General features: G+C 37.4%; 1 protein-coding gene across 5 annotated transcripts in view; it reads right to left on the bottom strand.

The window, feature by feature from the left end:
* Positions 1-13,021, bottom strand: part of ZMAT1 (zinc finger matrin-type 1) — a 36,652-nt gene extending 23,631 nt beyond the window's left edge. The window contains exon 1 of one of the 5 annotated variants that reach the window (XM_032881712.1): positions 12,694-13,021. In XM_032881712.1, the coding sequence (XP_032737603.1) occupies positions 12,694-12,976 (283 nt within the window). In that variant the 5' untranslated portion in view covers positions 12,977-13,021. The other 4 variants (XM_032881714.1, XM_032881713.1, XM_032881715.1 and 1 more) reach the window with 4 other exon arrangements.
* Positions 13,022-14,755: the final 1,734 nt, after the last annotated feature.

Raw genomic sequence — 14,755 nt, 5'->3', positions numbered from 1 at the left:
CTCAACCATTCTTGTCCCCAGCAAATCACTATTTCATGTCCATTCTAGCTTACAATGTCATTTCATATTCATCTCTTCCTTTTCACTTCCCATAATACTACTCTAGTTCAGGCTATGAATGCCTTTAGACATCATTTAGTTTCATTATCATTTATGATCTGATGTTAGTCTCAAAGTACTATGGTAGACATTTTGGAAAGAGATTAAAAAAGAATGAGCATCTATTGAAGGCCTTCTACGTGTCAAACAAAACAACAGCCTATCCCTTTAGTCCTTAAAGCAAATCTGCAAAATAAGTGGCATTTCACATATTCTGAAGATTAGAAAATAGGGATTCAGTACACAATCAAAATTACTTGTCACGTTGTATTATTTGGTGAAGTTAAACCTAAACTTTGTTTTACCTCTACTTTCCCCATTTTTACATAACTATCCCACATGTTAGAAATGACGAATTCCTAATCTCAAGGAATTTACAATTTAGTAAATTTAGTAAGTGTATAGTTACATATAGAAAAAACTATGATCCCAAGATTAAATGTCATATGTGATAAAGGACACAAGGTACAGTGTGTTCCTGCTGAGGTTTGAGAAAAGCTTTCTAGAGAACGAGTTTTGAACTAAGATTTAAAAGATGTGTAAAATTCAGATAAAAAAGTGGAATAAACAGATTTGGGGAGAGGCAAGTATATGAAGGACAATAATTGGAAGGTTGGAATGAGGCTAAATCATAGTTGCCTTCACTAGGGCATTTGGATTGAATTCTGCATTCAAAAAGGGAAAAGAAGTAGCTCAAAATGCGGATAGGAGTTAGGAATCAGTTGCAGGCAAGAGGTCATTGACGGTTGAACCAGAGGAGGGGCAGCAGGCACAGAGAGGAAGAAATGGACATAAGAGACGTAACTATCAAAACCAAGGGGCATTAAATCCTGAGCTTAGAACTTGCTATGAATATGATAAGCTTTTAGATCTATCATATTTAAGCTTACAAAATTTTCCTGATGCAAGAAGCAGAACTTTGACCTTAAATCAAATAAATTCACCTACAATTACTTGTCAGTGGGTGTTCTTTGTGACTGTAATATAAAGAATGTGCTGATGTTCTGACTTCAGTGAATCAAAAACTAAAATATACAAAAATCTGTAATTTAACAAGAAGATACTGGAGTGATGATGCAGATTAAAATGTACTTAGGAGGACTGACCCTAATTTTCTTTAAATAGCATGCTTTCCTAATCAATTCAAATATGATTAAATCTACGTTCAAATTTTCAGGTACACATCTTCACGTAAAAATTATTCTCAATCAGGGTATCACATCAAATTCACATGCAGTTTTTCCAAAATCATACATGCTGAACTAAAAACTTCTGTGGGTGGTTCAATCCAACCACAAGTGATTCTGATAATCAACCATGTTGGGAATCACTGCCCTATAGGACAGGCTCAGATCCTTACAAATAACGGCTGTCCAATATCTATTTGGTGACTAAGCTGATATACAGGTTTTGTCATCTATGATACTTATCAAACTAACTGTGCTTTAGTCTAACCTGAAATGATTTTTGAAAAAAAAAGAAAGAACAAAAAGGAAAGAAAAAAAGTATTCCTTGGCACGACCTCAAATCTATATCAATCTCTGGAGTTGAAGCCCAAGAATTTGTGTTAAATACAGTCCCCTAAGTAATCTCTTAAACAGCCTACCTAGTGATGCCAGTTCAACTTTTCACAAAGGTAGTTCCAACCCTGGCTGCACATTGAAGTCTCCAGGTTATTTTTAAAACATACCAATACCCAGACTCCATCCAGACCAATTAACCAGAATCTCTGAGAGTGGTTCCCCATCATAGTTTCTTGGCCTTTTTTTTCCCGTTTCTTAAAGCTTTCCAGGTGATTCTGTTGCTGAATCTGTTGAACTGAAAAATCTGTTTTCCTTGGGGGGGAGGTAGATCTCAAACTTTAGCGTTCATCAGAATCACCTGGAAACTTGTTAATTAATTAATTAATTAATTAATTATTGGGTCCCATTCCCGGAACTTCTTATTCATAGTTCTGGGGTGGGGGACCAAGAACATACAGTTGTTTGATTCTTTTAACAAGTTCCTTGGTGATGCTCATGCATCACTGTTGAGCCTCATACTGTCTCAGAGCTTCCACTGGTCCTAGTTCTATTCCTTAAAGTCATTTTAAGTATAATCTCTCTCGTAAAATTGCAATCTTCAAATATTTTAAGAGAATCATTACATCTTTATTCCCGCCCACCCTAGCTTTTTGTGAATTGATCCCAGTTCTGTCATGCAGCATTATTTCTAGTCCTCTTACTAGTTTACCTAAATACCAGCCATTCATAAAAAGTGTAACTTAAGCACAATCACCCTAATGGGGTCAAAATAACTACAAACTAGTAAAATGAGATCATCACCTCATTTTTTTATTGTAATGAGAATGCATAATATAAAGTTTACTACCTTAACCATTTTTAAGTGTACAGTTCCTTAGTGTTAAGTGTATTCACCTTTGTTTTGAATATTTCTCTTCTATTAATATAGCCTAAGATAGCTTCACCATTTTTTTTTTTTTTGGTGGGCATATCATACTATTGGCTCATGCTAGGCTAACTTTTGACTAAAATACAACCTTCTCTTTCACCTTGAGCTAGTTAAAGTCTGCACTCCAGGACATAGTTATATGGAAAGAAATTTTTATGGCTCCCTAGAAGACCCAATACACTTATATTTGTCTCATTTAAGTTCTCCTTTGGTAGATTCTACCAATAATTCTGGCCTTTCAAGATCTTTTTAGATCCTGAATTTGTAGACAGGAGGCTTGTAGAAGCCGGCTTTTTGCTGAGAACAGCCATACATGATGAGGTATTGCTTTTTCAGAGGGCACCCCACACTGCCAAATTTTCTTCAATCTGCATTTCCCCTAAATTTGACATGAATGTAATGATTGCTACTTTCTAAGGTTATACCTTAAGATTGGGAATGTCAAGCAATTTCTCCAAAGTTACATAGTAAGTGCCTAATTCTGCCCAAGATTTCTCTGAAAGCTAGTTGTTTTTTTAATAAAGATTTTATTTACTTATTTGACAGAGAGAGAGATCACAATTAGGCAGAGGGACAGGCAGAGAGAGAGAGGGGGAAGCAGACTCCCCATTGAGCAGAGAGCCTGACGTGTGGCTCGATCCTAGGACCCTGAGATCATGATCTGAGCTGAAGGCAGAGGCTTATTAACCCACTGAGTCACCCAGGTGCCTCCCTGAGAGCTAGTTCTTAATGAATCTTGGAACACTGAAAAAAAAATTAAATTAAAAAAAAAAAAGCCAAAGTCTTGAATGAGAAATTTCCTCTCCAGGTTTGGCATATATAAGAAATACATGTCCAATTCACAAGAGATGCTAAAAAATGTTCCTTTAGACCCCACTATACCCCCATCCCCACCATTTGAGACATGATTTTTAGACTCCCAGAAATGAATGACCTATATAGCCAATTCTGAAAGTGGGAGAGGAAATTGGTGATATTCCCAGCCTGTCTCAGGGGGAAGACCTAGAGGACAGGCCAAATTCAGGGAATAGATGTTAAGTGAGGGGTCATGTGAATAAATGATGTTGGCTGTGAGGAAGATGGCTGGAACAGAAGCTAATGTTTGTTGTGGACTCACTATATGCCACGAACTAAAATAAGTGTTCTCACAAAGTAAGTGTTCTCACAAAGTAAGTGTTCTCACTGGGGCTTTGGAACTGGTTCTGGTAGAAACGAATAGCTGAAGAAACTTGACAATTTGTTTCTTCCTCTTTTTCCTTTTCTTCTTTACACTCTCTTTACATCTTTTCTCTTTATATGCTGGTCAGAATTTGAAACAAATATAGTTTTATTGGTTGGTTGTTAAATATGGCTCATAGAGATTCTTAATTCCCAAAGTAGTAAGAGTTGTAAAAAGCACTAGAATGAGAGACTGCATTAGCCTTTACCCTATTAACTAGCTATATGACTAAGAACATAACACAATCTTCCAGATACCCATTTGTAAAGTTTCTTTGTACCTGACCATATACGGGTTGATAGTTATCAATAAGAAAATGTTGTATTTTAGATAGAAATACATAGAGAAGCAAAATTTTGGTGGGGCACTTATAGAAGGATCCAAATATCTTAGCTCCTTCCAAATAATAAGTCTATCAGGAAACACAAAAGATGATTTGAAATTTTAAGCAGTGAAAGTCGTACAGACTTTAGGGCCTAAAAATTCAAAAGGTCCCAATATTTCTTCCCCTATTCCTCTATTATCTGCATTTTCTTATCAATGCCCCAACCCTAAAATTGATTCTCTCCAAGGCATGTCTTTGCAAAAACACACACAGCACTTCTATTACTAAATATAATGTTTTGGTCATTATAGTTAGTGTCAATAAATTTTTTTTAGCAAATTAGGGTATTATTTTGTTAAAATTTAGGTATAAGTGGATCAGTTTTCTTTTCTGACAACGAATACATCAAATTCATGGCAGAGGCTCCTGTATCTTCCAATCTAATTTAGTTAGAAGTTAGGAGAGCTAGGGTTAAAAATGTAAGTAGATTACACTTTAGACTATCAAATGACAAAACAATAAATGCTGTGAAGTGTGACTTCATTCCTCATCTGCAGCAAGTAAAGTTCTTTGAACATGGGAAGATAAATATCTCCCAATGTTGCTTTAATATTCCTAAAATAGTACTTCTCAACTGTTCTTCATTCTCTGACATATTTGAATTTTATATGCCCTCATAAATTTGGAAAAGAAAAAAAAATAAATTTGGAAAAGAGATATGGATAGGGGAGAAAGATTTTATACTCAGAATCAAAGCCCATCTTAGTGTAGCTTGATCGCAGGATCTTAGTGATAAAATGGTGCACTCTCAAATGAAGACTGGGATATACGGTCTTTGAAACATAGGAGTTTCTCATGCTGATAGCACTTCTTTGCATTTTACCATTAAAAAAAAAGCAATAGGAAATAGGAAAGCACTATCAAAAACAGGTTCAAGGGGCACCTGGATGGCTCAGTGGGTTAAAGCCTCTGCCTGCTGGGATCGAGCCCCGCATCGGGCTCTCTGCTCAGTAGGGAGCCTGCTTTCCCCTCTCTCTCTGCCTGCCTCTCTGCCTACTTGTGATCTCTGTCAAATAAATAAACAAAATCTTTAAATATAAACAAACAAACAAACAAAACTAGGTTCAAAATGGAAAGAGACCTAAGGCTGATAATGGAGTTACAGCTTAAAGGATATGGAACAGATGAAATAAAACCAATGTTTAATGTGTACTCCTGTTTAAATTGAGAATATTAAGAGAGTAAAACAGCTTTGCAATGCTGTCCTCTGTGGTCACAATAAACAGTACAGTTCCTCAGGTTGTCAACTGTTAACATACTAAGAATATCTTTTAAATATTTTATTTTCCAGAAATTAGATACATCAGAAAGTTCTTTAGGTTGGAGAAATATGGTCATATAGCAAAACTCTGACCTACAGGTACAGAGTTCCAGTTTGGGACAATGAAAAATTTTTGGAGATGGGATAGTAGGGAAGGTTGCCTAACAACAGGGATGTATTTAATGCCACTGAGTTGCACACTTAAAAATGCTTAAAATGGCAGTTTTACATTATGTATATCTGGCCACAATAAGAAATGTAATAAAATACTGAAAAAAGTTAAAATAAAAGACAAAAGCACCTTCTCCTCCCTCAACCACAGCATGAAGGGCAGGCAGTTCCCCTGCAGTCAACCTATCACTCAGAGGAAAATGCATGAGCAAGTAATAAACCTTTGTTTTTCTGTTATCAGCTAAGTGATCCTCTCTTGAATAACAATTATAAGAGTTAATTAATTAATTAATTTTCATAAGGGTTATTGTAAATGAAAGAGTGGTTTTGTGACAAACCACAAATGGGATCTGATAAGAAAGTTCAAGTATTTGGCACTCCTACAATTTAATTATATTTTTGTATGGTGTTAGCCTTTGGTGAGAGAAAGAATCAACTAATTTTCTATTAATGAAAGTGTTTAGTCTTTTTTAAAATTTTACTTACTTTTCAGAGAGAGAGGGAGAGCACAAGCAGGGGGATCGGCAGGCAGAGGAAGAAGCAGGCTCTCCACTGAGCAAGAAACCCAACGTGGGACTCAATCGGAGGATCCTGGGATCATGACCTGAACCGAAGGCAGACACTTAACTGACTGAGCCACCCAGGTGTCCCAAGTGTTTAGTCTCCTTATTTCTTTCCTACAGGAATGTTTACATGATTTGAAAAAGCAAAATTTTCATAATAATTTGGAATGGGCAAAAAAACTATGACCTATAGCAGTGGGTAGTAGGAAGAAAAATAAGCTTTTGAGTTGGTCAAATAGTTTCAAATCCTATCTCTACTTCTAACTATATATTCTTGAGCAAATTGTTTAACCACCACTCTGAGCCATTTTTTTTTATCTAAAAAGTACAGAAACACAATGTCTCTCCCAGGACATGGTGATTATTAAATGAAACAAAATTAAAAAAAATGTTTAACACACATAATCACTTGATAAAGTATGCTTGTTTACTAATTCAGTAGCTCAAAGTTTTACTTAACATTATATGTAATAACTTAATTTCAGGGGTGCCTGAGTGGCTCAGTCCTTAAGTGTCTGCCCTTGGCTCAGGTCCTGATCTCAGGGTTTGGGATCCAGCCCCACATTGGGCTCCCTGCTTGGCCGGAAGCCTGCTTTCACTCTCCCACTCCCCCTGCTTGTGTTCCTGCTCTCGCTCTCTCTCTTTCTCTGTGAAATAAATAAAGAACATCTTTATAATAACTTTTTTTCAGATCAGAGTAATTTTAGAGATCATCTAGTCCAACATTTCTGAATCTTAGCACTATTGTCACTTAGGACCACATAATTCATTGTTGTGAGGGGCTATTCTATGCATGGTAAGACACTTAACAGCATCCATCCCCAGCCTCTACCAAGTAGAAGTTGGGAGCACTCCCCAGCTGTGACAAACAAAAATATCTCCAGACATTGACACATGTCCCTTGTGCAGCAAAACTGGTTCTAGTTTATAACTGATTTAGTCTACTGTTCTCATTTCAAAGTAAGGAAGCTAAAAAGCCCAAAGAGGTCATAGGAAACAAAGGATTGGGGAAGTTAAATTATATGATTCCAGATTCAAGTGGATTTGGACTATGAAAAAGTTCCAGAAGTCTGAGGAGAGGCATTAGTAACAGCTGAGAGATGTTTTTAAGTAAGTGAAATACAAATGTAAGTACCAATAATTAACATCCTGTGGATTAGAATCCCTTATGTTGTTACAAAAATATTCAATTCAGCTTGTTTATCTGCCTTTGATGATACAAAAAGCAAAGAGGATTCACTTCCCAGAAACTCATTTTTAGAGAACTTTGTTGGATTGTATCTACTCTGAATAGTTGCATTATTATGCTAAAGTAAAATACCCTTAACTTCTGTATCCAAAAATGCAATTAAGTGTGAAATCCAAATTATTCTATTTTAAACTTTCTTATAATACTATTAGACAACACCAGATAATTTAGGACGTAATAGATTTTTTGTGATAAAAGAAAAATATTTATGGCAATGAGTCAGAAAAAAATAATGAATCTATGCCTACAATTTGGTCCACTCTCACTAATGAAATTAAAAACCATACAGGATCTGGGGTGCCTGTGTGGCTCAGTCAGTTAAGTGTCTGACTCTTGATTTTGGCTCAGATCGTAATCTGACAGTCCTGAGATCGAACCTTGTGTTGGGCTCTGCACTGGGCGGGGAGCCTCCTTAAGATTCTCTCTCCCTTTTACACCAATCCCCCCAGCCCCCTGCGTGCCAGGCACCATGGCTGCAGGCTCTCTCTCTCTCTCAAAAACAAACAAAACCAAAAAAATAAAAAAACCCATATAGGATCTTCGAGGAAAGGCAGATTGTAACATCCTTCAGTTTTAAGTATAAGAGCTTTCTCTGTTCACTCCAATGAAATGTTCTTTGGTTATCTTGGTAAGTTTAAGCTTATTCAAATTAGATGATTCTATATATAAATGGCTACAATTAAAAAAGGAATCTTACTTGCATTTGTTGCATGACAATTAGATTTAGTTGTACAAAACACTAAATTTCTTCCTCAAGACAACCCATCAGATGTTTTTGGCAATAACTAGCTATTAACTGCTTTAATGCTTTGTTGAAGTGGAAATTTCACAGTCCAACTAATCTTGCAAAAAAAAATAGCATTGTAAAAAATGTCTTCGCATCCTATTTTAATAAAGTGTCAAGAATGGAGCAAAGCTCAGAAGAGTTGTCTGCAATCATATAAACATAAATTTTACTATTAGTCTCAGATGTAGTCAGGTATTACTAAACCAGAGAAATCATCATTTTAATTCTGCAAAGAGCTTATGTGCTTTTTCTCCATGATTACACCTTTTGAGATAGCCTCCCTCCAACATTTTGATTTAAAATGATTTTTTAATAGCTGATTTGACCTTTACAATTTTTAATGCCATCATATAAAGGAAAGATAAACAGAGCTCAACACTAAGTTAAAGTGGAAAATGGAACATGTTAACCTTGCCAAGGTGTTTTAACTCTTTTCCCCCTAAATGTCACAACCCATTTAAGGAGTCTTCAGAAAGATTATCTGTGCCAGAAATGCGGATTTGTACCTGGGAGCATTATGAACACTCAGTTATAATGTTATCTAGTATCCTTACTTTCTCAGTTTATAAGATTAGTACTTGACCTATAAGTTTGTCAAGTTTAGCTATTTTACATAGATTGTTACAATAAAAACATAATGAAGGCTTTCCTATAGCATATTAAGAATTACAAAATACTACGTAATTAATGAAATAACTGGGAGTACTAGTTATATGTTCAGTATTAACTCTGTCTTTATTTAAACTAAGTCCCTGACCTTCATAATTATAAGCACTCTGTGGCTTATTAGCTCTGGAATCCTGCCTGTTTGTAAAGTTATAAAATGAATTCAAGTCCTGTGCATATTTACTTGATCCTATGACAACTACTTGGTGTCAGAAAAGTACCATGCCATTCATTCCAACAGGTTAGTAAATGTGAATGGATCTCCAAGACTAGTTTCAGGTGGAAAAGAATCAAAGTTCATACCATAACAGATATGTGATGAATACAGGAGGGGACACGCTTAGTGAGTATTATCACATATTGACACCTAATTAAAGACAGGGGGTCAAAAATGAGTAAGTGGTCATTAACCTCGCTCCAGACAGGCCCACCCTACCAAATGTAAAGAATTAAAAATTAATTCTAACAGTTTGCTAATTATTCCTTTCTAGATACTACATTTATAATATAATGTGTTTTAGTGTGCCTGTAGTATGTAAGACACCACAGGCAGAATACAGATTTATAATAAACAATGGGGCAGTCCTGATAGTTTAAGAGTTTGACAAGTGTTATTTAAAATTGTACTTTTCCCAGTTATTTATTCATTTTATAATTTTACTATCAAGCACTATTATTGAGCTCTTTAATATAGCCATGTCTAATCCACCTATATCCTCATCACTTAGTGTAGTGCCTGGCACACACACACATACAGTGTTAAATAAATGATTCCTGAATAAATGAAGGAAAGGCCATTAACTAGGTTTTCTTATGGTGGACTTGAAACTTTACTGAATAATATGGAGACAAAGGTAATTGTTGGGTAATTGCTATGCAAACGGATTATTAACTAAATAAAAAGCCAGCATGTCCTCCAATCTAAAACACAACCCACTTAAAAAATTATTTTTCTTAAAAGGAAGAGGTAAATAAAAGGGATTTGTTTTCATTTTGATTTTTACTATGATTACATTGGGACAGCAACACTGGGTGAAAGTTCATTTTTGAGCCATTAAACATTTTTGAAAATGTTTTTTAACACTTTCAAAATTGAATGAAATTGAATGAATTGAATGAAAAATGAAGTGTCCTATAAAATCTCATGACTCCTCTTACCACGAATTCTGGGTAGGTATGTGTTTTGTCATATGCCCATTTACTTGGCATTTCTTTTGTTTTGTTTTTATTACCGAATTTCCCATTTGTAACATTGAAAGCTTTTCATCTCCTCTGCTTGGCAATTTCTAATCTCCACACACATTTGCTCATTATCAACCCCAAGAAAGATGTTGGCTATAGTTGAAAATAGTTTAGCAAACTCCTGATCAAACCACTTTTAATGGTTCTATCTGGAGTGGACCTATAATAAGTGGAATCTTGATAATTCTTTGTCACTGTTTAGACCAATTTCCTAACTAAGGCTCAAAAAACAAACAAGCAAAAGATACACCATTAAGCAACATTTTTCTTTCTTCTCCTTTACCTATTATTGTACTACTGGCAACCATTTATAGTCTCTATATATACCTAAACAAAAATATTTTTGAGACCTAACAATGTCTTTGATAGTGTACTATGTCACATATTTATCTTTTGTTAAGTGGAAAGGTAAGAGAGTTTTGGTTTGGAGTGAAACATTAATGAAGGATATTTACCTAAAATGAAATGGTAAGAGATAATTTTTAGGTAGCAATTATATTTGGTTTTTCACATCCGAGTAAATGGTCTCAACACTAACAACACAGATTTCATTGCTCACTGAATGTCAAATGGGAACTATGGCCAAAGTTTCTCAGGGCTTATGAATTACTGTCCTACTGCACAGCCATGAAATGCCATCGAGAGTATCAATGCAGAACTGCAAAATCATGGTTCATATTTTCAGATCTGAAATCAACCTTGGAGTTTGGCTGGTCTAAAACCTCTATTTCAGAAATTTCAAAACCCCAATTCAGGAAGTTTGTGATCTGTTCAGGGTCACAAAATCTAGTATATGAACAAGAGAATCTAAGTTCACTGCACCGGACACCTATGCTAGAGCTCTCTTCATTTTGCCAGCTAGTAATAGTATTTACAGGGTATTGCTGCCACTTTATGAATTTCTATCTCTTAAAGCCATCAATACCTACATAAATACAAAGATACTATAATCAAGCCAGTCACAGAGGCAGGCAAAAAGCCATTTGCTCCATGAGATATCCATGAGACACTGGAATACTGGAGATACTGTGGAAAGGCCATGACAGCCAGATTGAATTGTGATCTCAACCACCTCTAAAAATTGTTCTTTCCTTCTTTCTAGTTATACATAGTTTGGTATAAAAACAAAAAAAAAATCCAGATTTCCTATTTTCATCCTGAAACAACTGTACAAATCCAGGCTGACTAAAGACACTAAGGTCTTTCAACAGTTGCCTTCAATAAAAGAGTTAATAAATAAAAAGACATCACCATTATCACAGTGTATTTCTGACTTCCATATTAAGTAAGTGGCATTTATGTAATGTGCCTATGACCAATATTATAAAGGATTTTCTTTTACTGCTTTGCCATTCCTCCAAAGTGAAAGGTGTGAAAGGTTATGAAATAGCACAGAGGGATGTACCATTTAAAAATGTGAAGAGAAAATAATTTTTATGGGGTAATTTTAATGGGGTGTCCAAAGAAAAAGGAACTTAAATTATTCTACTTCATTTTGTTGTCCACATCTTTCACTTTGGAGGCCAGTTAGCAACATAAGGTAACACACAAATACTGGAAATTAATTACGAAATTGACGATGGCTAAATGCTTTACTGAGCTCTTCTGTAGTGGAATCGGTCTCAATAATCTAAGAAGCATTTTCAAGCACTGCTTTAAAACACATTTCAATGGCAAAATTTACAGTTTGCTATTAGTAGGCTGTTTACTAGTATATAGTATTTTGTGTGAACTAGAAACCACTTAGTACTGAAATCGCCAAGAAATATCTTTTTATGTTAGGAGTAGTATGTGTTGGTACGTAAAACAGCACTTCTTAAAATCAAAATCATCTCAGAGATGGGCCCCTAAATCTTGCTCTACAAGGTCACACTCTCAAATAGCCAAAGAAAACTCTCCAAAGTGATTTCTGAAACCTGTGCTTCTACCACACTATTCCTTTATCTTTTCTTAGTACAACACCCTCCACCAGACCCTATGATCCTAAAATCTAATAGCTCCTACTTTAAAGCTCAAGTATACACTCTAACCTTCCCAGATTCCTAACCTCCTTTCTCTTTAAATACCCTACTCCAAGTTTCTACACTGCAGGATGAATTTCACCACATGGGCTTTCCTCCCTCTTACTTATTTCTTCAGCCTTTTAAAAAAATCTCTGCCCCCTTTCTCCATCAGTCCTCTTCCCTTTTCCTGACCGTCAAGTCCCACAGCACTTCTACCTTGCCTCTTTTTTTTTTTTTTTTTCACCAAATCGCACCTCAGCTTCGTAGACCATACTGAGGCACTCTCGCTGGGAGAAAAACTATGTGGTATTTCTCTTCCCTTCAAACTCTTGCCTTGTTAATACCTGCAGCTCCTTTTCCTGGGGATCCCCTCCATCCTTTGTGGGGGCGAAGTAGGGAAGCCCCTCTCTGCTTCGGTCCGTCTTGCACACTCGGGGCTACTACGGCAGGGCGGGGCGGGGCGAGCTTGGCCTTTACTGCGCCACAGCAGGTGGGGGGTGGGGCGATGGCTAACCGCGCCCAGTCCGATCTCGGACAGGCTGAAGAGAGGCAGCGAAGGAGATGGGGCCGCTCCCACAGCCCAGGACGGGAACTCACCTTCTCTGAGGCAAGGGCGGGTGTCTACTTTAAAACTACTGCCCCCCCTCCCCGCCGCCGCCATAGTGGAGCCGCCAAAGCCGCCGCCGCCGTCGCCACAGCCACCGGCAGGCGGGCTGGCAGGGGTGGAGGTGGCGGAGGAGGCAGGCACAATCACTGCCGCCGCCACCGCCGCCGCCGCGCAGGCGGTGGTGGAGGAGGAGGAGGAGGCGGCAGAGACGGTAGCTTCCTGAGGGGAAGACTCTGCCGCCAGCGGTGTGACTGTGCTCGGCGCCGCCGCCATCGCAGCGACGCGCGGACAATTGCACTTGCGCCTCACTCTCGTTAAGCTCTTTTAGCCCCGCCTTCCGTTTAGCCCCTCCCCCTTCACCCCTCTTTTCCACGCTTAAGCTCGAGCCTCGTTCTCGCTCCTTCTCCCCACCAATAGGAACTCTTTAGACCCGCGGGTTGCCCCTCCCCCTTCCCCACCGCTTGGCGTCACCCGTTTCCCTTTGGAAGGGAAGCGATGATGGTCAAGGGCAAAGGGCAAAAAGCGCGGGATGTAAAAGCACGTGGGCCTCACACAGTGAGGCCTCTTCCTTTGGAGGAGCTGATCTAAAACCAGTTTAAGGTTTAAAAAACGTCTGGAAACCAACCGATTTCACCTCCAAAATATGTCTTTCTTGTAGCCCTCAGTACAGAAAACAGAAATAAACAGAATATTTGGTCATGACATTTTCGTCTTGGGGCCGTAAATGACTATTATCGATCCATCTACCCTTTTAAATTATGGTAAAAACCTGTGAATCTGGTACCCAACCAAAAAGCTGGAATATTACTGATAATTTAAAACTTGTCAACATTTTCCGCCAACTGCCATCCTAAAGAAACCAGTATCTTGGTTTACATTTACTATTTCCATGCTCTTGCTACGTATATTCTTATTACATACATATATGCCTAAACAATGTTTTTTACTTTTCAAATTCAGATCTATTTGTATCTTTTTCTAAGTAGCATTTTGGGACGTTTTTCTTTTGCTAAACATTTTGTTTCTAAGATTCACTCATGTAGCTGTAGCTCATTCACTTTTAAAGCTGTATAATATCCCATTCATTTCCCTATTGATGGATATGTGTCCTGGTGCTTGTGTGCAAAAGTTTCTCTTGGGTATTCTCCCTTCCAGTCTTATTTCCATTACCCTATTTCAAGTCACCATCTCTTGTCAGAACTATGGCTTCTGTTTCACTGGTCTCCTTTCCTCTGATTTCAATTCCTTCATAGCTCCCACCTCACCACTCTTACTTTATGATTCTGTAATATTAATTACAGATTCCTATGAAGACTGTCATTTCATTATGCAATGTTGTATATATTGTTCCTTCTTCCTGAAATGCACTTTCCCCACATTAAGCACATGTCTCATGAGCCCTTATACATCCCTTGAAACCCAGATAATACATTCCTCAAGTAACCTGTTCTGTCCTACTTAGACTTAATTCCACCCTCTTCTGTGCTGCCCCTATATCCCATGCATATTTGTATTGTGCTCCTTTTTTCTCCAGAGCCTGGGAACATTCTGATACAAAAGACAGTTTGTTTTATTTTTGAATACTTGTGCTCCAGCACAGTAGAGTCCTAGAGTCAAGGTCTTGAACCAGTGGTTCCTAAGGCTATGTCACTAAATCCCTAGGTCTGTCCCACAGAAATGTTTTGTTTAACTGTAAAGTTGTTTATTATTTCCTTGTCAATATTTGAAATGGTCATTTCATGCCAAGAAAAAGTTTCCTAAAAGCATTTGAAAATTTGGCAGTATTGACTGCATTTCTGATTAGCAAATCTGAAGACTTGGAATACTGGGCTCTCAGGAACATGTCTTTGCTGTTTTGTGGTTCAGTAATTTACCCACGATTATCTGAGGTACTGAATGGTTTCTCTAACTTTCTATCCTGTCTTTCTGGAAGTTAGTGCAATGTTTACTCATCAAAGCAATGATAGATCTACTGGATAGATCACACACAAGAAATATTCCACTGAAATAGCCAATAGGACAAGGAAAGCCTAGAGAGGGAATGCAATTTTA

Source organism: Lontra canadensis, unplaced genomic scaffold, assembly GCF_010015895.1.
Source record: "Lontra canadensis isolate GAN:19392208 unplaced genomic scaffold, GSC_riverotter_1.0 scaffold77, whole genome shotgun sequence".
NCBI lineage: Eukaryota > Metazoa > Chordata > Mammalia > Carnivora > Mustelidae > Lontra > Lontra canadensis.
This window is presented reverse-complemented; position numbering and strand designations above follow the sequence as displayed.